General features: G+C 44.8%; 1 protein-coding gene across 5 annotated transcripts in view; it reads left to right on the forward strand.

Annotated features, from left to right (window-relative positions):
- Positions 1-24,989, forward strand: part of LOC124786328 (probable cytochrome P450 6a13) — a 421,393-nt gene that overhangs the window by 73,835 nt on the left and 322,569 nt on the right. For 4 of the 5 annotated variants that reach the window (XM_047254254.1, XM_047254256.1, XM_047254257.1 and 1 more), the window contains 2 exons: positions 6,228-6,453; positions 17,119-17,340. The exons of the other annotated variant lie outside the window; for it this stretch is intronic. In XM_047254254.1, coding sequence (XP_047110210.1) covers positions 6,228-6,453; positions 17,119-17,340 — 448 coding nt within the window. The remainder of the gene's footprint in view (positions 1-6,227; positions 6,454-17,118; positions 17,341-24,989) is intronic. 5 annotated transcript variants of the gene reach the window in all.

The raw sequence follows: 24,989 nt of genomic DNA on the forward strand, positions 1-24,989 counted from the left end.
AAGAATGTTTCATTCGGCGCAAGCTAACCGTATTTATTCTCGTATGGAACTGGCATCACTACGTGTGCCGATTCATCAGACACGACGAGCACTGGCCGTATGTGATGGCCAACTGCTAAATCTTCATTTACTTATTAGCAATACTATGTAGTTTTGTCATTGGAACAAGGTGGACAGTTTAACATTTAGATCTATGGAGATTAGTGCAGAAGTGTCTTCCAATAGGCAGAAGGAGAAGTTTGATCGTCTACAAGAGGGTCGACAGGAAACACCGATTCCAAACAATTCCCAAACGGTTATTAATTTATCGGAAAAGAATTGTCTAAGGAAGAACTTTCTGTTCTGTCTAAAGGAGGGAATTTTGCAATAACTCCATCAAAGATTCCTGTGGAGGACATTATTGCTAATATAGAGGCAGGAATTCGTCAGTTACCATCATATTCTGCTGATGAAATTAGAATGGAAACCTCCAGGATATTACGCAAAGCTAAGCCACCCAGCAGCAATCTGTCTCAAGGGGAAAGGAAGGCATTGCGGGAGATCAATGCAGACAAGAATGTTATTATAGTTGCCGCTGCCAAGGGAAATGTTACTGTCTTAATGAATACTGAGGATTATCACAAGAAGACCAGTGATCTCCTGGAACCCAGCACATAGAAGAAGTTGAAAAAGGATCCCACAACGAATGTGCTGAATGCCACCAATCGTCTGATAAAGCAGTCTTCAATTCCTACAGAAGCTAAAAAGTATCTTTGTAAAACGGAGGCTTATCCTCCGAGATTATATGGATTACCAAAGATACATAAACCTGATGTTCCTTTGAGACCAATAGTCAGCGCAATTGGAGCTCCTACCCAAGAACTAGCCAGACACCTTGCCTCTTTGTTACAACCTCACATAGGCAAAACTGAAAGTCATATTAAAAATTCTCTACACTTCATTGAGAATTTGAGGGAAATTACTGTCGGTCCTAATGACATACTTGTCAGTTTTGATATAGTGTCTTTGTTCACGATGGTTCCAGTTGATGAAGCTCTCTCCCATATAGCCAATATGTCCCCTACTGATATAGTAGCCTTGTTCCAACACTGTCTATCCTCAACCTATTTTCAGTGCAATGGTGAATTTTATGAACAGATCGATGGGGTAGCCATGGGAAGCCCCCTAAGTCCCGCAATTGCGAATTTATTCATGGAATATTTTGAACATCAAGCACTGCAGTCGGCCAAAGAAAGCCCCTCGAAGTGGTATCGGTATGTGGATGATCCCTTTGTAATATGGAATCATGAGGAAGAAGACTTGAATGATTTTCTGGTACACTTAAATAGCATCAACCCAAAGATTAAAATTACTATGGAGAAGGAGAAGAATGGACAACTTAACTTCTTGGATGTATCAGTTATCAAACGGGCGGATGGGACCTTAGGCCATAAGGTCTACAGGAAAGGTACACATGCTGATCGCTACCTCCATAAGAACTCAAACCACCACCCTAGGCAAAAGAGGGGGGTCATAAAAACATTAGTGGATAGGGCCAATTATATTTGTGAACCAGGCTACTTACAAGAAGAACTAAATCATTTACGAATGGCCTTTGCGAAAAATGGTTATACGAAAAACGAGATTAATCGAGCACTTCACTCAAATAGAAAAATGCCTAAAAATAGGAGACAGCAACAACCATCAGCTGGAAAAGTATTTCTTCCGTTCATCCATAATATCACGGATCGCATTGGAAAAGTACTAGCCAAGTTTCAGGTAGAGACCATTTTTAGACCTACTAAGAAAATTAGTGAATGCCTAAGATCAACAAAAGATGCTCGTCACCCCCTAGCCACCCCAGGGGTATATAAAATTCCGTGTGGTTGCGGCAGGGTTTACATAGGAACTACAAAAAGAAGCATCAATACACGGTTGACGGAGCACAAAAGAAACTGTCGCTTGGGACATATCGACAAATCGGCAGTAGCGGAACATGTTTTTAAGGATGGAGATCACGACATAAAATTTGGTGAAACAAGCGTGCTAGCGAGGACGTCGCACTATTATACACGTATGTATAGAGAGGCAATTGAAATCCACAAACATCAATACAATTTTAATCGTAAAGGAGAAGGATTAAAATTGGATAAGATATGGCGGTCGACGTTGCATCAATCACGCGACAATCGATTGCCTGTAATCGACAGAACAGACGATAGCCAGAGATAGCTGCACATCGACGCCACGTGACGTGTGGTGGCGCCCCCTACGATCTCTATAGAAGCGGTGGTCCCAGCTCCTAGCAGCCAGTCGTCGACTCACCTCGGAAGATGTTCTCCGTAGTTGAGACCGAAACGTCAGGGAGAAGAAGTTCTACAAATCGACCACGGCAACTTAGCCCGGAAGAGTTTACTGATAAAGACGCCGGCCGTGAAAGCCTACATGGAATGACTTGATGTCTTTGTTACATCCGCCGCATCAGGCTCCTGTGCAGCGGCAGACGCCTGCTTTTGCTCCAGGCGACGTTGTATACTATCGCAACTATTGAGGTTCACGGCGTTGGTTCGCAGGGGGCATTCTTCGCTGCCTCGGCCGCGCTATGTATCTGCTTTTGGGAGCCTCTGGTGAGGTGCGTCGGCATCTCAATCAGCTGTGCCTCTCTCGTCACACGGGTTCTGCCGCTCCCCGTCTGCATTCAGCGACGGTGACGTCCGGTCAGCGCCCTGGGGAGCCATCTACTGGCTCGCCTCATCCCCAGGTGTTACCGACGCTACTTTCCATTTTGCCCCATGGCGACGCGCCGCCGCCTCTTCTCCCGCCGGCGACGCCCGCAGTGGACGCTTCGCTGCAACCGCCAAGCGCCTCCCTGGGTCACTCGCCGCCGATCGCTTCCCGTGACCAGCTGTCCTCCGACATGGACCTCGTGCCCGCTCCGGACCATATGTCGTCTTCGGCCGTCGGCTGCCCCGCCCGATGGAGGTCGAATCTTCGGCCCCTCCTCTCTCTCTACGGGCGCATACACCGCATGTTGGCGTGCACCCTGGACTATGTTTTCAGGCGTTCCCTAGCTCCCCTCGGGCCGAATGGCAGGGTGCGGGAGGCACAGCCTCGCCTGTTGTTAGGCTCCCCACCTCGTCGCATACGTCAACATGGGGTCCTCCCCACGGCGGGCGGAAGCCTTATAACACAACCGTACGCCGATTTGCGGGGGAGGAATGGGGTGTCACCGCCAGACACCACACTTGCTAGGCGGTAGCCTTTAAATCGGCCGCGGTCCGGTAGTATACGTCGGACCCGCGTGTCGCCACTGTCAGTGATTGCAGACCGTGCGCCGCCACACGGCAGGTCTAGAGAGACGTCCTAGCACTCGCCCAGTTGTACAGCAGACTTTGCCAGAGATGGATCACTGACAATTACGCTCTCATTTGCCTAAACGATAGTTAGCATAGCCTTCAGCTACGTCATTTGCTACGACCTAGGAAGGCGCCATTACCAGTTTATATGGAGATTGTAATTATGTATCATCAAGAGCGATGTTCTCCAATTATGGATTAAAGTTAAGTATTCCAAGAGCTTCGTACTTTATTTATTAGACTCAACTCCTTTAACTGTTCCAGACCTCACGCCAGTCTGCGTGAGCTTAAACGCGTGCAATTCGGCCTCCTCTAGCAACACGGTGTTGGCTCTTCTGCCAACACATCAATGTACAGGGTCAAAATTGTAGAAATATGAGAAAAAAATGTAAGTTAGTTACAGACAACAACGTGTACACAGTTTATTCAAAATGTAAACGAAATTACACATATTCGGATTTAAGTTATGACATGTTCGATACGCCTGCCGTCACTGACTATGATGTGGCGCAGACGAATAGCGCAAATCTGCATGACCCATGGAAGTATTTGAACATCGATGCCGCGGATGACCTCCTGAATGCCTGTTTTCAGCTCAGCAATGGTGTTGGGGCTATTGCTGTACTCCTTGTCTTTAATATAGCCCCACAAAAAGGAGTCGCATATCTTCAGATCCGGAAAATATGGCGGCCAATGCCAATTGCTGGTCGGCGTGGCCGAGCGGTTCTAGGCGCTTCTGCCTGTAACCGCGCGACCGCTAAGGTCGCAGGTTCGAATCCTGCCTTGGACATGGTTGTGTGTGATGTCGTTAGGTTATTTAGGTTTAAGTAGTTCTAAGTTCTAGGGGACTGATGACCTCAGATGTTAAGTCCCATAGTGCTCTGATCCATCTGAACCTATCCCAATTGCCACTGGGTACCCCAGAGCCAGAATGCTGTCCCCAAAGTGCTCCTCCGTGACATCACTCTGCTGTTTCGATGGGGAAGGGCTCCATCTAGCATGAACCGCATCTTGTCGAAATCATGATCACTTTGGATGATGTGGATGAAATCATCTTCCAAAACCTTCACGTACCGGTTGGTAGTCACAGTGCCATCAAGGAATATACCTACCATTATTCTGTGACTGGACATTGTACACCACACAGACATGTCTACGTCTACGTGATTACTATGATATTCACAATAAAGTGCCTCACAGAGGGTTCAATGGACCATCTTAAATCTGTCTCTCTACCGTTCCACTGTCTATCGGCGCTCTGGGAATACGAGCACTTAAATTTTTCTGTGCGAGCTCTGATTCTCCTATTTTATCGTGATAATCATTTCTCCGTATCTACGTAGGTGCCAACAAAATGTTTTGGCATTCGGAGGAGAAAAACAGTGATTGAAATTTCATGAGAAGATCCCGTAGCAACGGAAAACGCCTTGATTTTAATGACTTCATCTCCACGTATCATGTCTGTGCCACTATCTCCCCTATTTCGCGATAATACAAAACGAGCCGCCATTGTTTAAACTTTTTCGATGTCATCCGTCAGTCCCACGTGATGCGGATCCCACACCGCACAGCAATACTCCAGAATAGGACGAACCAGCGTGGCGTAAGCAGTATCGTTTGTAGACCTGTTGCACCTTTCAAATGTTCTGCCAACGAATCGCAGTCTTTGGTTTGCTCTACGCACAACATTATCTATGTGATAGTTCCAATTTAGGTTATTTGTAATTGTAATCTCTAAGTATTCAATTGAATGTACATCCTTCAGGTTTGTGTGCCTTATCGCGTAATCGAAATTTAGCAGATTTCTTAGTACTCATGTGGATAACTTCGTACTTTACTTTATTCAAGGTCAATCGCCACTTCTCGCGCCATAGAGATATCTTATCTAAATCATTTTGCAATTCGTTTGCCGCTGAATGCGGATTCTCAGTTCCCAAAATGCGCCAATTTAGCTTATTGATGAACCTAACCACATGAAAGTGGCCTTCGTCGCTAAACCAGACCACATTCATATTAATGTCCTGCGAGTGCGCATGCGCATACTGACTCCCATCATGCACCGCGGCCAACCGTACAGTTTGGACGTCCTAACGCAAACTGTTCAGAAGTTAACGACTATTTTATTTCGTGGAGTTCAATAATTGCCAACTGTGTATAAATAACATATCGTTATTATCTAGTGTTCCAACTATTTATACTGGTCCGAAACGGATGACGCATCGTAACGTTTCACCTCCCTTGCTTTCCTTCTTTCATTTTTTTCCAGAGGGTCCCCCACTCTGCTGGGGGAACTTGATTGAAATCGATGGTTGCAGACCCCTCGGTTTAATTGTTCGTGCTGATCCTCGTGTGGATTGTTTTTCCTGTGGCACTAATGGTAGTCGCAGTTGAGAATAGTAAACATATTTTATCGGAAATACAGACTCTACATAAGATATAAATCTCAACACGCTGTAGTTTCAGTTAGATGTTATTAGTCGTTTATGTTAGCCATTTTAAAGAACAATATTTAGTCTGAAGCGTTGTCCCATGCATTTCTTCTACAAATATATATACATTTACATATGTATTTATCCTGAGAAAGAGATATTCTTTATTTATTACATTAATAGAGACCACCTTCGTTGCCATTATCAAGGATTAACAATGAGCCAGTCTACGTACGACGTCTTGGACACATGTGCAACTAGCATAACTCATTTCAGATTACTGCTTCACTGGTTTCTGAAAACACCCGCGGTTTTCACACGCCATCGTGGACAAAATAATAAATTATAGACGTCTCACTGTTTCTCGATGCTTCTCTGTGGATTTCATTTACGTTCTCCGACAAGGAAAGAAGTGAACGTACCTTACATGTCTGACGTAATAATATTCAATTCTGTGTTGCAGGTGCGTATTGGTTACCTGCTGCGCATAAAATTTCTGAGTCCCGAACACGAGCGCTTCTTCATGGGCGCTGTGCGTGAGACCGTGGACTACAGGAAGAAGAATGGCGTGGTCAGGAACGATTTCGTCAACCTGCTGCTGCAGCTGCAGCAGAAGGGGCAGGTAGACCCTGACCACGACAGTCCTGACAAGGGCAAGGAGGTTTCTCACTCACCGGACACCGACTTCAGTAAGTACACGCATGCCACTAAGAACGTGCGGCACGGTCTGCAGGAAGATGACGTTTCTTCCTATGAAAATGGTTAATCAGATTGGAAAAGGGCTCAGGTCATCCCCGTTTTCATGAAGGCACGTCGAACAGATGTGCAGAACTATTGACCTATATCTCTAACGGCGATCAGCTGTAGAATTTTGTAACACGTATTATGTTCGAGTATAATGACTTTTCTGGAGACTAGAAATCTACTCTGTAGGAATCAGCATGGGTTTCGAAAAAGACGATCGTGTGAAACCCAACTCGCGCTATTCGTCCACAAGACTCAGAGGGCCATAGACACGGGTTCCCAGGTAGGTACCGTGTTTCTTGACTTCCGCAAGGTGTTTGATACAGTTCCCACAGTCGTTTGATGAACAAAGTAAGAGCATATGGATTATCAGACCAATTGTGTGGTTGGATTGAAGAGTTCCTAGATAACAGAACGCAGCATGTCATTCGCAATGCAGAGTAAGAGTGACTTCGGGTGTGCCGCAAGGGAGTGTCGTGGGACCGTTGCTGTTCACAATATACACACTCCTGGAAATTGAAATAAGAACACCGTGAATTCATTGTCCCTGGAAGGGGAAACTTTATTGACACATTCCTGGGGTCAGATACATCACATGATCACACTGACAGAACCACAGGCACATAGACACAGGCAACAGAGCATGCACAATGTCGGCACTAGTACAGTGTATATCCACCTTTCGCAGCAATGCAGGCTGCTATTCTCCCATGGAGACGATCGTAGAGATGCTGGATGTAGTCCTGTGGAACGGCTTGCCATGCCATTTCCACCTGGCGCCTCAGTTGGACCAGCGTTCGTGCTGGACGTGCAGACCGCGTGAGACGACGCTTCATCCAGTCCCAAACATGCTCAATGGGGGACAGATCCGGAGATCTTGCTGGCCAGGGTAGTTGACTTACACCTTCTAGAGCGCGTTGGGTGGCACGGGATACATGCGGACGTGCATTGTCCTGTTGGAACAGCAAGTTCCCTTGCCGGTCTAGGAATGGTAGAACCATGGGTTCGATGACGGTTTGGATGTACCGTGCACTATTCAGTGTCCCCTCGACGATCACCAGTGGTGTACGGCCAGTGTAGGAGATCGCTCCCCACACCATGATGCCGGGTGTTGGCCCTGTGTGCCTCGGTCGTATGAAGTCCTGATTGTGGCGCTCACCTGCACGGCGCCAAACACGCATACGACCATCATTGGCACCAAGGCAGAAGCGACTCTCATCGCTGAAGACGACACGTCTCCATTCGTCCCTCCATTCACGCCTGTCGCGACACCACTGGAGGCGGGCTGCACGATGTTGGGGCGTGAGCGGAAGACGGCCTAACGGTGTGCGGGACCGTAGCCCAGCTTCATGGAGACGGTTGCGAATGGTCCTCGCCGATACCCCAGGAGCAACAGTGTCCCTAATTTGCTGGGAAGTGGCGGTGCGGTCCCCTACGGCACTGCGTAGGATCCTACGGTCTTGGCGTGCATCCGTGCGTCGCTGCGGTCCGGTCCCAGGTCGACGGACACGTGCACCTTCCGCCGACCACTGGCGACAACATCGATGTACTGCGGAGACCTCACGCCCCACGTGTTGAGCAATTCGGCGGTACGTCCACCCGGCCTCCCGCATGCCCACTATACGCCCTCGCTCAAAGTCCGTCAACTGCACATACGGTTCACGTCCACGCTGTCGCGGCATGCTACCAGTGTTAAAGACTGCGATGGAGCTCCGTATGCCACGGCAAACTGGCTGACACTGACGGCGGCGGTGCACAAATGCTGCGCAGCTAGCGCCATTCGACGGCCAACACCGCGGTTCCTGGTGTGTCCGCTGTGCCGTGCGTGTGATCATTGCTTGTACAGCCCTCTCGCAGTGTCCGGAGCAAGTATGGTGGGTCTGACACACCGGTGTCAATGTGTTCTTTTTTCATTTCCAGGAGTGTATAAATGACCTTGTGGATAACATCGGAAGTTCACTGAGGCTTTTTGCGGATGATGCTGTGGTTTATCGAGAGGTTGTAACAATGGAAAATTGTACTGAAATGCAGGAGGATCTGCAATGAATTGACGCATGGTGCACGGAATGGCAATTGAATCTCAATGTAGACAAGTGTAATGTGCTGCGAATACACAGAAAGAAAGATTCTTTATCATTTAGCTACAATATAGCAGGTCAGCAACTGGAAGCAGTTAATTCCATAAATTATCTGGACGTAGGCATTAGGAGTGATTTAAAATGGAATGACATATAAAATTAATCGTCGGTAAAGCAGATGCCAGAGTGAGATTCATTGGAAGAATCCTGAGGAAATGCAATCCAAAAATCAAGGAAGTAGTTTCAGTACACTTGTTCGCCCACTCCTTGACTGCTGCTCACCGGTGTGAGATCTGTACCAGATAAGGTTGATAGAAGAGATAGAGAAGATCCAACGGAGAGCAGCTTGCTTCGTTACAGGTCCAGAGACAGACGCTGTAAGAGAGGTGTTTTGGATCACCCTGTGCTTTACTGTCAAAGTTCTGAGAGAGTGCGTTTCTGCGAGAGTCAACCAGTCAATTATTTTCTTCTACCTGTATCTCGCGAAAAGGCATTGAATGTAAAAGTAGAGGCATCGAAGCTCACAGTTCTTCCCGCGAACCATTTACGACTGAAACAAGAAAACGGAGAAGCAACAATGATGCACGATGTACCTTACACCATAAGGTGGCTTGCTGAGTTCAGATATAGATGTCGAGGGACTGGCAGCTGCCTCTCAAAGTAATCATATGTAGAATATTGTGCTTAAATAGGCAGTAAGGCTGATTAATTATTGTATGGATGTAAGATTGTAGAACATTCAATAGAAACTAGGTCTGTTCACATTTTTAAAAATATAGGTATTCCGGTGTATCGATATTTAAAAAATTCCTTACCGTCCCTAGATGTATCGAAGGAATGTATCAATATATCGACGGTAAAGCTACCCACGTGTTTGCCTATAAAAATATCGGCTGCACATTGTAAATATACTGCCGGGTTTAGAACTCTGTATTTAAGCACTGATTTATTATTAGATATTCTTTACATCAACAAGCTAGCACCCTACCTATCCTCCCAAGAACAATAAATGAAAGGAAAACTACACGCGTTCACTCTTGGCACTAATCACTTTGATATCAATTGTAATTGCATATACGAGTAAGTGGCGTTAAGTGGCGTAATAGAAGGTGTCCGATGTGTCCTTCTTTCGGTGTCGTGACATATCTGATTTGTCTGGAACACTTCATGTCGACTTTCCTGTTTTTCCATTTCCGCCAACGCCAGCGACCTAGCAGCTGGAGATTCAAACTTGCTTGGCGAAGCTAAACGTTGCAGTTTCTGTTGGTAACGCCGAGTGTCGATTACGTCAGAATTTCCTCTCACACGTCTCCGTCTACCATACAGACAAATTTTCTCATTTAGATTTTTGTTCATCATTTTCAGCAACTGTTTTTGAAGAATTCCGATGTGAAGAAATAGCAGGTGTGCTATTCCTTTAACATCCTCACTTCCCCCCCCCCCCTCCAGTGGACATATACTTCCTCCACACAATCAGAGAGACAGAGTGCACTTGGTGAAACCTCAAGAAGTAGTAAGACCCCTTCACACATTGAAAGTAAATTATGTTCTACTACAGTTTCAAAAGAACAATTTCAGATATTTACCAGAAATTGTGAAAAAAATATAATATAAAATAAAAATATCGGCACTCGACGTTGCCATTTTGATATCGATATATCAGTGTTCAATATCGCTTGTACAAAAGCGATATTTTCACATGGGGTCTCGATATATCGATAAATCGTTATTATATCAACAGCACTACTACAAGTAGTCACATCCATAAAATATCTGTGAGTATGCGTATGACAAAAAACTAATTGCAGGTAAGACAGATGCCATACTGAGATTCATTGGGAGAGTAGAGAGAAAATGTGTCCCACTCATAAAAGCGGTAGCTTATAAAACCTTCGTTCTACCAGTATTTAAATATTGCTCGTCATTCTGGGATCCGTACCAGAAAGGACTGAGACAGGAAATAGAGGAGACCCAAGCAATAGCAGCACGTTTCGTTACAGGTTCGTTTAGTATACGCGAAAGCGTCACGGAATGCTCAGCCAACTCCACTGGGAGATACTTCAAGAAAGACGCTCTGAATCACGTTGTGGTTTGCTGTAAAACGTCCAAAACTGACGGTCCTCGTATGGATATTTCAAAGAAAGATCGTGGACGTTAGATTGGAGAGACTCTAGCTTATATGGAGGCTTACTATTAATCGCTCTTTCCGCGAACAGTTCAGACTGGAAAATAGTGGAATGAAACTGATACACGAAGTACTTTCTTAAACACACCATAAAGTGGCTTGGGTAGTATAGATGTAGATGCAGAAGAAAACAGATTGTAGTGATAACATTCGAAACGCAAGAAAGGCAGTGCGACAGACCAGTCGCTTATACCATTGTTATTGAATCAGTACATCAAACCAACAGCAAAGATAACGAAGGAGAAATTTGGGAGAGCGGATGAGAGATACCGAGGAAGAGACGAAAATTTTAAGTATTGCCTATAACAATTCCTGCAGAGACTCTCAAGGACAATGGAGTTCAGGTGACAGGAATGAGTAGTTATCCAGAAGAAAAACCATAAGACACATGTCAGTAAAAGTACATTGTAGGTAATGAAGTGTAAGCAAAATATATCAGGCGACGCTGGGCGAATTTCATTCGGAAATGAGGCCCTGAAAGTAGTATATGAGACTTGCTATTTGGACCGTAAAACAACTGACGGCGACAAAATATAACCATGCAGCCTGGGAGTAGAAAGGAACGGTTATCTTAACGAAGGGAAACTGTTGATGTCGACTATAAATCCGGTTTACGAAGCGTTTCCTGAAGGTGTTTTTCTGCAGTGTAAGTACACAGAAGTACGGATGATTAAGAGTATGCTCAACTCAACTACGACGCCACAGGAACATTCTTGAGATTATATCGACAATCGTGTAGCTAAAGTGGATCTACTGATTTAAACCTCGAAGGAAAGAGTTTCATGGCACAACTTCAAAACGTGAAGGGATAGGTCAACACCATACACCTATCGCATCGAGGAACATTAAATTTCTTAAATGTGGTAGGTGTGAAGGGTAAAAGCATATGGTGAGAAGAAGGCTCGACTCCACTCTTGACCATTTTCAACTGAAAAAATACGGAATTTGTTGTGGGCGACGGCCGCGGTGGCCGTGCGGTTCTGGCGCTGCAGTCCGGAACCACGGGACTGCTACGGTCGCAGGTTCGAATCCTGCCCCGGGCATGGGTGTGTGTGATGTCCTTAGATCAGTTAGGTTTCAGTAGTTCTAAGTTCTAGGGGACTTATGACCTAAGATGTTGAGTCCCATAGTCCTCAGAGCCATTTGAACCATTTTCTTGTTGTTGTTGTGGGCGGCGTGGAATATTTCCGCTTGAGCGTATGTACACTACTGGCCATTAAAATTGCTACACCAATAAGAAATGCAGATGATAAACGGGTATTCATTGGACAGATATATTATACTAGAACTAACATGTGATTACATTTTCACGCAATTTAGGTGCATAGATCCTGACAAATCAGTACCCAGAACAACCACCTCTGGCCGTAATAACGGCCTTGAATCGCCTGGGCATTGAGTCAAACAGAGCTTCGATGGGGTGTACAGGTACAGCTGCCCACGCAGCTTCAACACGATACCAAAGTACATCAGGAGTAGTGACTGGCGTATTGTGACGAGCCAGTTGCTCGGCCACCATTGGCCATCATGGTGAGAGACCTGTGTGCAGGCCAGGGCAGCAGTCGAACATTTCTGTATACAGAAAGGCCCGTACAGGACCTGCAACATGCGGTCGTGCATTATCCTGTTGAAATGTAGGGTTTCGCAGGGATTGAATGTAGAGCCACGCGTCGTAACACATCTGAAATGTAACGTCCACTGTTCAAAGTGCCGTCAATGCGATCAAGAGGTGACCGAGACGTGTAACCATTGGCACCCCATACCATCACGCCGGGTGATACGCCAGTATGCCGATGACGAATACACTCTTCCAATGTGCGTTCACCGATAAGTTGCCAAACACGGATGCGACCATCATGATGCTGTAAACAGAACCTGGATTCATCGGAAAAAATGACGTTTTGCCATTCGTACGCCGAGGTTCGTCGTTGAGTACACCATCGCAGGTGCTCATGTCTGTGATGCAGCGTCAAGGGTAACCGCAACCATGGTCTCCGAGTTGATAGTCCATGCTGCTGCAAACGTCGTCGAACTGTTCGTGCAGAGGGTTGTTGTCTTGCAAACGTCCCCATCTGTTGACTCAGGGATCGAGACGTGGCTGCACAGTCCGTTACAGCCATGCGGATAAGAGCCGTGTTATCTCGACTGCTAGTGATACGAGGCCGTTGGGATCCAGCACGGCGGTCCGTATTACCCTCCTGAACCCACCGATTCCATATTCTGCTAACTGTCATTGGATCTCGACCAACGCGAGCAGCAATGTCGCGATACGACAAACCGCAATCGCGATAGGCTACAATCCGACCTCTATCAATGTCGGAAACGTGATAGTACGCATTTCTCCTCCTTCCACGAGGCATCACAACAACGTTTCACCAGGCAACGCCGGTCAACCGCTGTTTGTGTATGAGAAATCGTTTGGAAACTTTCCTCATGTCAGCAACGTTGTAGGGATCGCCAGCGGCGCCAACGTTGTGTGAATGCTTTGAAAAACTAATCATTTGTATATCACAGCATCTTCTTCCTGTCGGTTAAATTTCGCGTCTGTAGCACGTCATCCTCGTGGTGTAGCACTTTTAATGGCCAGTAGTGTAGTTTCATTAAGTTCCGATGTGTGGTGGCACTATATGTAGCCTTCAAAATGCCATCTGTAAGGGAGTTGCGTTCCAAGCCTGAGAGCTGCCATTGTGTTTCTTTCAGTCGAAAACATGACCATCAAAGATATTCGTAGCGCCAGCAGAATGTCTGCGGAGACCTGCAATTGATCAAAAGCGCGGTGACTCGTTGGACGCGGTGCCTGTCATTATCGCAACAAGGTCGCACAAACCCGTCCCATCCATCGCGTGTCGGCTGGCCGCACACAGCTGTAGCTTCTGCAATGATGGAACGCGCGGACCCTCTCATTTGAGGTGATATACGGATCACAATCAAACATGTCGCTGTATGGCTAGACGACTGTGTTGGTAGTGCCGACACACTCGTCCACCATTTGGTGTAGTCGAAAGTGTGTGCTAGTTGGATTCCTCACGCCTAACGGAAGTCCATAAAGTGAGACGGCGGACCTTCTGTGCGTAATTGGTTGGGCGCTACGATTCTGATCGTCGAAACTGCAATCCACTGAGTGGCGCTACACTACTTCTCCGTCGGAGAAAAAGTTCAAAGCCACACTCTCCGCTGGGAAAGTCACAGCGACGGTCTTCTCGGACTCTGAAGGGGTCATTCTGTTTTATGTCCACCGTCACCTAGGAAGCATATTGTGTTATCTAAATCTACGTGGATATTCTGCAAATCACATTTAAGTGACTGGCAGAGGGTTCATCGAACCACCTTCACAATTCTCTATTATTCCAATCTCGTACAGCGCGCGAAAAGAATGAACTCCTATATCTTTCCGTACAAGCTCTGATTTCCCTTATTTTATCGTGATGATCGTTCTGCCCTATGTAGGTAGGTGTCAACAGAATATTTGCGCATTCGGAGATGAAAGTTGGTGATTGTAATTTCGTGAGAAGATTCCGTCGCAACGAAAAACGCCTTTCTTTTAACGATTTCCAGCCCAAATTCTGTATCATTTCTGTGACACTCTCTCCCATATTTCGCGATGATACAAAACGTGCTGCCTTTCTTTGAACTTTTTCGATGTACTCCGTCAGTCCTACCTGGTAAGAATCCCACACCGCGCAGCAGTATTCTAAAAGAGAACGGACAAGCGTAGTGTAGGCAGTCTCCTTAGTAGGTCTGTTACATTTTCTAAGTGTTCTGCCAATAAAACGCAGCCTTTGGTTAGCCTTCCCCACAACATTTTCTATGTGTTCTTTTCAATTTAAGTTGTTCGTAATTGTAATACCTAGGTATTTAGTTGAATTCACGGCTTTTAGATTAGACTGATTTTTCGTTTAACTGAAGTCTAAAAAGTTCCTTTTGGCACTCATGTGGATGACCTCACACTTTCCGTTATTTAGTGTCAACTACAACTTTTCGCACCATTCAGAAATCTTTTCTAAATCGTTTTCCAGTTTGCTTCGATCTTCTGATGACTTTATTAGTCGATAAACGACAGCTTCATCTGCAAACAACCGAAGACGGCTGCTCAGATTGTCTTGTATATAGATAAGGAACAGCAATTTGACTATAACACTCTTGGGGAACGCCTGAAATCACTTCTGTTTTACTTGATGACTTTCCGTCAATTACTACGAACTGTGCCCTCTCTGACAGGAAATCGCAAATCCAGTCACATAACTGAGACGATTTCCATAAGCACGCAATTTCACTACTAGCCGCTTGTGTGGTGCAGTGTCAAAAGCCTTCCGGAAATCCAGGAATACAGAATCGATTTGAAATCCCTTGTCAATAGCACTCAGCACTTCATGTGAATAAAAAGCTAATTGTGTTTCACAGGAACGATGTTTTCTAAACCCATGTTGACTGTGTGTCAATAGACCGCTTCCTTCGAGGTAATTCATAATGTTCGCACATAATATATTTTCTAAAATCCTGCTGCATATCGACGTTAACGATATGGGCCTGTGATTTAGTGGATTACTCCTACTACCTTTCTTGAATATTGGTGTAACCAGTTCAACTTTCCAGTCTTTGGATACGGATCTTTCGTCGAGCGAACGGTTGTATACGATTGTTAAGTATGGAGCTAATGTATCAGCATACTCCGAAAGGAACCTAATTGGTATACAGTCTCGACCAGAGCACTTGCTTTTATTAAGTGATTAGAGTTGCCTCACTACTCCGGGGATATTTACTTCTACGTTACTCATTTCGGCAGCTGCTCTCCATTCGAATTATGGAATATTCACTTCGTCTTCTTTTGTGAAGGCATTTTGGAAGGCTGTGTTTAGTAAATCCTCAGTAAACTGAAGAAACGAGTTTAGCGTGTACGTCACCATAAACTTGCAAACAAACTTCTCCTTTTCTATGACAACGCGAAGACTAACGGAATTCTGAGCACCCGAGAGGAGTTCACGAAACCATTGGATTGTTTTCCACCCTACGACCTTAATCTCGTGCCCTCGACTTCCATCTGTTTGGCTCAATGAAGGATCCACTCCGTGTAATTCAGTACGTTAATTATGAAGAGGTCATTGATGCAGCAAAACCTTGGCTCCGACGTCGACCAGCAGAGTGGTATACCGTGCAGGCATACAAGCCTTTCCAGTAAGGCGGCGTAGGAGCGTCTTGTGCACGCAGATTAAGCTGAAAAACAGGGTTTTGTAGAGTGGGGAATAGTATAGTGTGTTGAAATCCTGAATAAAACCAACACGATTTATAAAAAGAAATGTTGCATCACTCACTGACCGTCCATTTTACGATACATTAAAATGATCTACATCTACATCCATACTCCGCAAGCCACCTGACGGTGTATGGCGGAGGGTACCTTGAGTACCTCTGTCGGTTCTCCCTTCTATTCCAGTCTCGTATTGTTCGTGGAAAGAAAGATTGTCGGTATGCCTCTGTGTGGGCTCTAATCTCTCTGATTTTATCCTCATGGTCTCTTCGCGAGACATACTTAGGTGGGAGCAACTTACTGCGTGACTCTTCAGTGAAGGTATGTTCTCGAAACTTCAACAAAAAGCCCGTAGCGAGGTACTGAGCGTGTCTTTTGCAGAGTATTCCACTTGAGTTTATCTACTATATCCGTAACGCTTTCGCGATTACTAAATGGTCCTGTATCGAAGCGCGCTGCTCTCCGTTGGATCTTTTCTATCTCTTCTATGAACCCTATCTGGTACGGATCCCACACCGGTCAGCAGTATTCAAGCAGTGGGCGAACAAGTGTACTGTAACAAAAATGGTTCAAATGGCTCTGAGCACTATGGGACTCAACATCTGTGGTCATAAGTCCCCTAGAACTTAGAACTACTTAAACCTAACTAACCTATGGACATCACACACATCCATGCCCGAGGCAGGATTCGAACCTGCGACCGTAGCAGTCGCGCGGTTCCTGACTGAGCGCCTAGAACCGCTAGACCACCGCGGCCGGCAAGTGTACTGTAATCTACTTCCTTTGTTTTCGGACTGTATTTCCTTAGGATTCTTCCAATGAATCTCAGCCTGGCATCTGCTTTACCGACAATTAATTTTATATGGTCATCCCAATATAAATAACTCCTAATGGCTACTCCCAGATAATTTATTGAATTTACTGCTTCCAGTTGCTCACCTGCTATATTGCTGACCTGTTACATTTAAGGTAAGCTGTCTTGGTAATCACAGTATTCTATGAGGAGTATTCAGAAAGACTTAGCCAGTTCCATGGAGTGTTATCTATTTTATGAAGGTAAACAACTGAGAGTACAGACTAACGTTGGTGTATCGTGTTGCAGCGCTCACAGACGAGCTACTCGCTGCACAGTGCCTCGTCTTCTTCGTAGCGGGCTTCGAGACATCGTCGACCACAATGAGCTTCTGCATCCACGAACTGGCAGTCAACCCGCATATCCAGGACCGCCTCAGGGATGAAGTCGACAGCGTGCTCAGCAAACATGGAGGGCAGGTGACGTACGAAGCCGTGCACGAGATGTCCTACCTCGACATGGTGGTGGCAGGTAAGGGGAATTCAACCACCGACATTAATTACACTCATGGAAATATGAAAAGCTTACAGTTTACACCTGTAAACACGAAACAAGTGAGAACAGTGATTAAAAGCTCGCGGTCTTCCAGATGGTTGTTAGTGTTCTTATCCCGCCCTTCCGCAGGAAATGGTGAAGATGGCTGTTGTCGAAATATTGCGGTTTCTAAACTCTGCGGACCGACTGGAAACACGAGAGCTTTTCTTTCATACTTGGGAACACAACATTTGCAGCGGAACTGATAGACGGCAGTTAAGTTCATGACCCATAGCTCTGTGCCATAAACGTATACGAGATCATTTCTCAGTCAGGCTCATCACAAGTTTGAACCTGTCCTCCATGTTTTACTACCTTGGGCTGTTTTTTTCTTTCATTTCTGTCTAGGTACCACAAGAAACGTTTTCTTTAAGCTGTTTTGTATATTCCTGTCTTCACAGCGACAGGGTTAACCTGGTGCCGGAATATAAGGCCCAATAATGTGTCCCACCATATGGTAACAGTCTCCCATACATTTATTTCCTCACCGATCCCGGAAAACTCCATTGCTTCTTATTTCATTACATCTTTTAGTGTCACATTTGAAATGCTCCAAATTTCTTCTTCTCCTGGCAACTGATAGTACGACTTCCAGTTCTATACGATGTTACCTTTATTTACTTAAATCCAAGTCCAAAAAGTACCAAACACAACATAATACCGAGACTACAGTCTAATGTTAAGCCAGAGAATTTCATACTTCCCGAATCCAAGGTTCCGCAGCAAGGGCATTTGCTGTAAACAAATCTATGTACTATGTCAGAGGGCTTGCTCAGATTACCGTAAACCAACAAAAGTTCAGTGTCGTGTCTTGAACCACATACACAAAATATGTCGCCACTGGCGACCCACACTTTCAGATTAACCTTTCCGCTCGTCACTCCTGTTCTCAAACTGTTGACAGCCACCCAAGTCCCGTATCGGAGACCGCAGCCTCATGGCAATTTCTCTTTTGCTGTCCACAATCCACCAGGGGACTTTGCTCTCCACATCTCATACCAACGGGCTATTGCGGAAGTTGAAACAGGAAACGTTTTCTCGATTTCCATCGTTGTGGATAAGCAACAGTTCCAAACAAACGATTACTCGCATTCGTTTCTTGTCTCCTCTTTTCAGTCTCTCATGCTACATGTCTTGTTACAACTGGAGTCGTTGTTCCCCTTAGCAGAAATATCGTGTTGACTGGAGTACGGCTCGGGCATGCTGTGACTACGTAACCTGTCCCGTGGAGAGACACGCCCACGTGGTTAGCGTGAGCAGAGTTCCTCGGCGTACTCTACAGTAGAGGGACACAGACCGAGCGCGGGTGGGCAGCAGAGGCTGGGCTGTGCTTCCCGTGCTGTGTTTGTCAGTCTGAGTAGGATACCGGTTTCTGGTGCATACCTTCTATCGGGTGTCGCTTATAAGTTAGGGCACGGTACACTTTCAGCCCCAGGTATCGGAGGTGAATGCAGTGACTTAAACTGCATCAGCTCTCTTCTTGCCTCCTTGGTGCGTAGATCGAAGCCGCATATGAGTTCAATACGGGTTGGGTTTGGTGCGGTTGTCGTCGTAGTGGATACCAAGTCCTTTGAGAGCACGCGTTGGCTTGGACTCTACTATTTTAACTGTCGGTTCGTTATGACCGATAGCTGTGGCGTCTGCGTAGATAAAGAAGTGGGTTCCAGTGTTGAATGGCTGATAGTTCCTACATATGTTTTGCAAATATAAGATCCAGCACATTTCCTTATGGATCGCCATTCTTCTGCGTTCTCCATCGGCTCTTTTTGCCCCTCAGTTTGACAATAAATCGTCTGTTCTGCAGCAGAGACTGATTAAACTGTATCAGTTCTTAGTTGTGAACAGCTTCCTGGTTTCTTGTTATTGATGGTATCATAAGCAGCTCTAAGATCGATAGAAGCATATCCTCTTACCTGCTTTCTTTCACACCCTTCCTCGATGTGCTGGGTTAAATGATGTAACCATTACTTGACTGAAATTCTATGAAACCTGTCTGTCATTTAATAATCTACCAGCCGACAGAGTCAAAATTTCGATTGAAAACCATTCTCTGAATAATTTTAAACAGATGGTACATAAGTGAGACCGGTCTGGACTTCTTGGGGAATCGTTCTTTGCTTGGTTTGCTTTGGTTGCCTTGCTACATATCTTCGAGATTATCATTCTAGACCACTGTTCATCAGTTTCAGGCCGAGCGTCCTTATTTTCTCCGATCTCGTGTGATTTGAGCCTTCATATTTGATGCTTTACATCATAGGCATCAGATACCAGAAGAACCTTATTGAAGGAAATAATCTGTTTCTGATTTCTTCTTTGCTTCAGTCATCGTAGCTTTGCTCACTAAATGAGAGAATTCTTCCCAATTTCCGCAAATGTATCGTCCCCAACGCTTAAGCAATCCGTTATTATCGTACCATCGCCCTCCATCACATTCGTATTTGCGCTGCTTATCTTTCAGTTGCGTACCATTTTAAGTATGCATTCCGTCGCATTCAAAGAGTCTTCGAAGTCTATCTTAGAATCTACTCGGAGTGCTGTGTCGCCTGCAAACCTTAGTATTCGAGTGTGTCCTCCGTGCTGTACTTTTAATACTTTTCCTAAATTCCCTTTCAATTGTTCCATCGATTCACAGACTTGCAGATTGAACAACCACGGTGATCCACTCCACCCTGCGTTAAACAGAGTGATCATTAATAAAACCCGAGCGGTTCTGGGCGCCTCAGTCTGGAACCGCGCCACCTCTACGTTCGCAGGTTCGAATCTTGCCCAGGGCATGGATGTGTGTGATGTCCTTAGGTTAGTTAGGTTTACACAATTTTGGTAAACATTTTTGAAAAGCAGTGATCAATTAATTGTTATATTTTGACTCAAGTTCAGTCTTGATCACATCATGTATGTTTTAATAATATAGGTAACCGGTTTCGGTTCTTTCTACAAAACCATCATCAGACCCATGGCTCCCTTAGGATGGTAGGCGGAGCTCTCCTCGCTGCTACGCAGACAACTGTTTAAGTAACTCTAAGTTCTAGGGGACTGATGACCTCAGATGTTAAGTCACATAGTGCTCAGAGCCATTTGAATTAATGAAACCGACAAACTGCGGGGACGGTAAAGGTGGCTTTGTCGGTAAAGAGGACTGATGATAGAAATCACATAATTATGATGGTCTGGTGGAAAAGCTATCGACAAAATCCTTTCTGTGGAGGGAGAGCCGCTGCTGATAATCTTTGCACTCTCAGCAGGTGATAGGGATCGTAGCAGTTGTCGTGCAGGATACACATAATCCAACTTTGTCTTACACCATGTCAGTGGCCCACTTGCCTGCGGCTTGTACTAGGGTTCGTCTCAATATCCTGTAGTCCGCCGCCTTCATGCAGCTTCGTCTGTCTGAGGAGCCACGAGCACAGAAGTGCGAAAAAAGTGCCTGAAATACATATGTTTTTGGATAGGGTCTGCCTTTAGCAAAACACAATTTCGTTTTTTAACTCAAACTGCAGTTGCAGCGTCTTCAGTGATCTTTTATTTTCCATCTGATAAAGATTAAGAGTGTTCTTTGTTGTTTGTATACACGTAGATATTAGTTTTCAAATCGTAATTACAGATATTTGAAAAGACACATAAATTACGAGTTCATACCTTTTTACCACATGGTGTGGTTTTTCTGATGTGTTGTTTTTCTACAGTGACCGTTTTGTTGCACAATTTGTCATCTGCAACCACTTATACTTCAAAGTAGACAAATTGTTTACGCCAAAATTACGATTTGAAAACTTGCTATTTCTATACGTGAAATTATTTAATTCTATTTGCGAGTGACTATTTACATAATGTTTCACTTACATTTTCCATTTAATCATCTTCACTATATATTGAGTTGCCATTGTCACTATCACTGTAACTGTTTCATTGCATTACCAGCTGTAAAAACAAACATGACAGGCAGTGGAACAATTGAAGGTGTAAAAGCAAGATGGCTGACAGTGGAACAGTTGAAAGAGTTCCTGGCAGTTGTATTGAATCTTTCAGAGGCGTCTGTGATTTTTTTCTTGTGTGTGTGTGTGTGTGTGTGTGTGGGTCGGTGGGTGGGTAGGTGGGTGGGTGTATGAAAAAGGAGAGAGAGAGGGTGACAGCAGGTTTAGGGATTTATTTTTTTGTTTTATGTTATGTTCACCTCAAATGCACTTACACAAAATGCAGCGAAATGTGATCTGAGCAGACGCTTCTGGCAATACACTCAGTGAGATGTGTCATGTATTGTCGTTGCTCACTTGTTCATCGTTGGTCTTGTGTGTGTTATAGCGCTGATTTTGAATATGTGTGTGTGTGAGTGTGTGTGTGTGTGAGTGTGTGTGTGTGTGTGTGAGAGAGAGAGAGAGAGAGAGAGAGACAGACAGACAGACAGACAGAGAGATAGAGAGAGAGGGAAGAGGGAGGGAGGAAGAGGGGTGGAAGAGAGAGAGAGAGTGAGAGAGAGAGAGAGAGAGAGAGAGAGAGAGATGGAAAGAGAGGTGGGGAGAGAAACAAGAAAACAGAGGTTCTCTTTTTCTGCTATGTTTCTTGTAGGGAGTCACCTTTGTATACTTCATTGAGTGTTCCAAACAGTGTTCTGTTGCACAGTGTTGTATTTTCATTCAGGATTCTCTTTCCCTGTATTACTGCTTTTTGTATTTGGTAGTTCTCCTCTATTGTGAGTTTTTGATAGAGACTGTTCCTTTCTCTGGGGATCTTAAGATCGGTCTCCATGATTTCTGGGTGGTAGTTTCCTTGTATTACGTGGTCTACAAAAGTGGAGTGTATACTGTGACAGCTTAGGGCTGTGAGGTGTTTGGAGCACCTCGTTTTGAAGTTTCTTCATGTTTGGCCTATGTAGACCGACTGGGATGCACTGCAGGTTAACTGATACATTCCAGCTTTGGAGAATTTGTCTGCAGAGGTGTTCTTAGATCTTACATTCTTGTGTATTGTGTTATTTGTGCGGAGTGCTATTTTTAGCCCTTGTTTCTTCAGTCTGTTTCAAATCCTGTGTACGTTTTTGTTGCTGTGTGTTAGTGCACGTCATGCTGTACTCTTTGTAGAGTGTTCCTGGTATCCTGTGTTTTGCAGGAGATTGTGTTCTTGGTTCTCTGTTGTGGCTGGTGATTTGTTAATGGTTTGACCTCTTTTAATTAGTTTTTTTAGTTTTGTTGTTCAGTTTGTTTGTCATTTGTGTGTTGTACCCATTCTCTCTGGCTATTTGGTGTATTGTATTTAGTTCCTGTGTGTAGTCGAGTTTGTCCAGTGGAGTTCTGTTGAGCCTGTATAGCATGTGTCTGAAACTTGAGAGTTTGTGTGGTATTTTTTGAAATCAAAATATTCAATGAAATCATACATCCAGAACATTACAAGTTTACATAATGGTACCGATATGTAGATGACATCATTTTCTTGATTGATGAAACACAAATCCGAATAAAACAATTACACAGTGACATAAATACAGTTCACCCAAAAATGAAATTCACCATTGATACAGAGGAGGAAATTAAGCTTAATTACTTAGACATTACCATACACAGTATCAACAAAAAACATAATTTTGGAATATTCAGGAAACCTACAGCCACAAGTACAACCATTCACATCAACTCCAACCACCCACAAGCACATAAACTTTGAAGTTTCAGACACATGATACACAGACTCAACAGTACTCCACTGGACAAACTCAACTACACACAAGAACTAAATACAATACACCAAATACCCAGAGAGAATGGGTACAACATACAAATGATTAGCAAACTGAACAACAAAATTACAAGAAAACCACCACCCAAAAAACATGGAGACCGATCTTAAGATCCTCAGAGAAAGCAACAGTCTCTATCAAAAACTCACAATAGAGAAGAACTATTAAATACAAAAAGCAATAATACAGGGAAAGAGAGTCCTGGCTGATAACACAACGCTGTGCAACAGAACACTGTTTGGAACACTCAGCGAACTATACAAAGGTGCCTCGCTACAAGAAACACAACAGAAAAAATAGAACTTCTGTTTTCTTGGTTCTCTCCCCACCTCTCTTTCCATCCCTCCCCCCCCCCCTCTCTCTCGCTCTCTCTCTCTCTCTCTCTCTCTCTCTCTCTCTCTGCCTCTCTCTCTCTCACACACACACACACACACACACACACACACACACATTCAAAATCAGCGCCATAACACACACAAGACCAACGATGAACAAGTGAGCAGCGACGATACATGACACATCTCACTGAGTGTATTGCCAGATCTGTCTGCTCAGATCACATTTCGCCACATTTTGTGCAACTGCATGTAAGGTGAAGTAGTGAGCGGGAGTTTATGAAGAACTGGGTGAAAGTAATGCACTAAATAGTAGCTGATTGAGACACCAACTAGGTACACCAAGCAGGACGGAAAATGGAAGTACAGAAACGTACATAACCTCTAATCTCAAAACAGCTCTCCACAAATACGCAGTAATTTCAGTTCATGGCTAGTTTGCAGATGTCATGCTGCCAAAGAAACGACAAAAACAAGCACTAAAATAGATGTTTAATAATACAGTTTAATTATCGATGTAATTTTAAAGTGAGTGCCCAAACAAAATGAAGCAAATTGCAAATATTGTATTTCTTAGGCCTGCAGTAATTAAATTATTACAAATGTGATGTTGTACTTTAAGAAAATAAAAATTTAATCCCCAGAAGATGACACACTGGAGTCGAAACATGTCTGGGGAAATATAAAAATAAAGTAATTGTTTCCAGAATTTAAAGTAATTGTGTTTGCATAAGGTTGATTTCCAAAATATCCCAGTTTTTACATTCAGATTATAAATAAACACTTCAGACATTTTGAAATTTTTTATGACGACATAATACACTCCTGGAAATTGAAATAAGAACACCGTGAATTCATTGTCCCAGGAAGGGGAAACTTTATTGACACATTCCTGGGATCAGATACATCACATGATCACACTGACAGAACCACAGGCACATAGACACAGGCAACAGAGCATGCACAATGTCGGCACTAGTACAGTGTATATCCACCTTTCGCAGCAATGCAGGCTGCTATTCTCCCATGGAGACGATCGTAGAGATGCTGGATGTAGTCCTGTGGAACGGCTTGCCATGCCATTTCCACCTGGCGCCTCAGTTGGACCAGCGTTCGTGCTGGACGTGCAGACCGCGTGAGACGACGCTTCATCCAGTCCCAAACATGCTCAATGGGGGACAGATCCGGAGATCTTGCTGGCCAGGGTAGTTGACTTACACCTTCTAGAGCACGTTGGGTGGCACGGGATACATGTGGACGTGCATTGTCCTGTTGGAACAGCATGTTCCCTTGCCGGTCTAGGAATGGTAGAACGATGGGTTCGATGACGGTTTGGATGTACCGTGCACTATTCAGTGTCCCCTCGACGATCACCAGTGGTGTACGGCCAGTGTAGGAGATCGCTCCCCACACCATGATGTCGGGTGTTGGCCCTGTGTGCCTCGGTCGTATGCAGTCCTGATTGTGGCGCTCACCTGCACGGCGCCAAACACGCATACGACCATCATTGGCACCAAGGCAGA

The sequence above is a fragment of the Schistocerca piceifrons genome, chromosome 1 (assembly GCF_021461385.2).
Source record: "Schistocerca piceifrons isolate TAMUIC-IGC-003096 chromosome 1, iqSchPice1.1, whole genome shotgun sequence".
Taxonomy (NCBI): Eukaryota; Metazoa; Arthropoda; class Insecta; order Orthoptera; family Acrididae; genus Schistocerca; species Schistocerca piceifrons.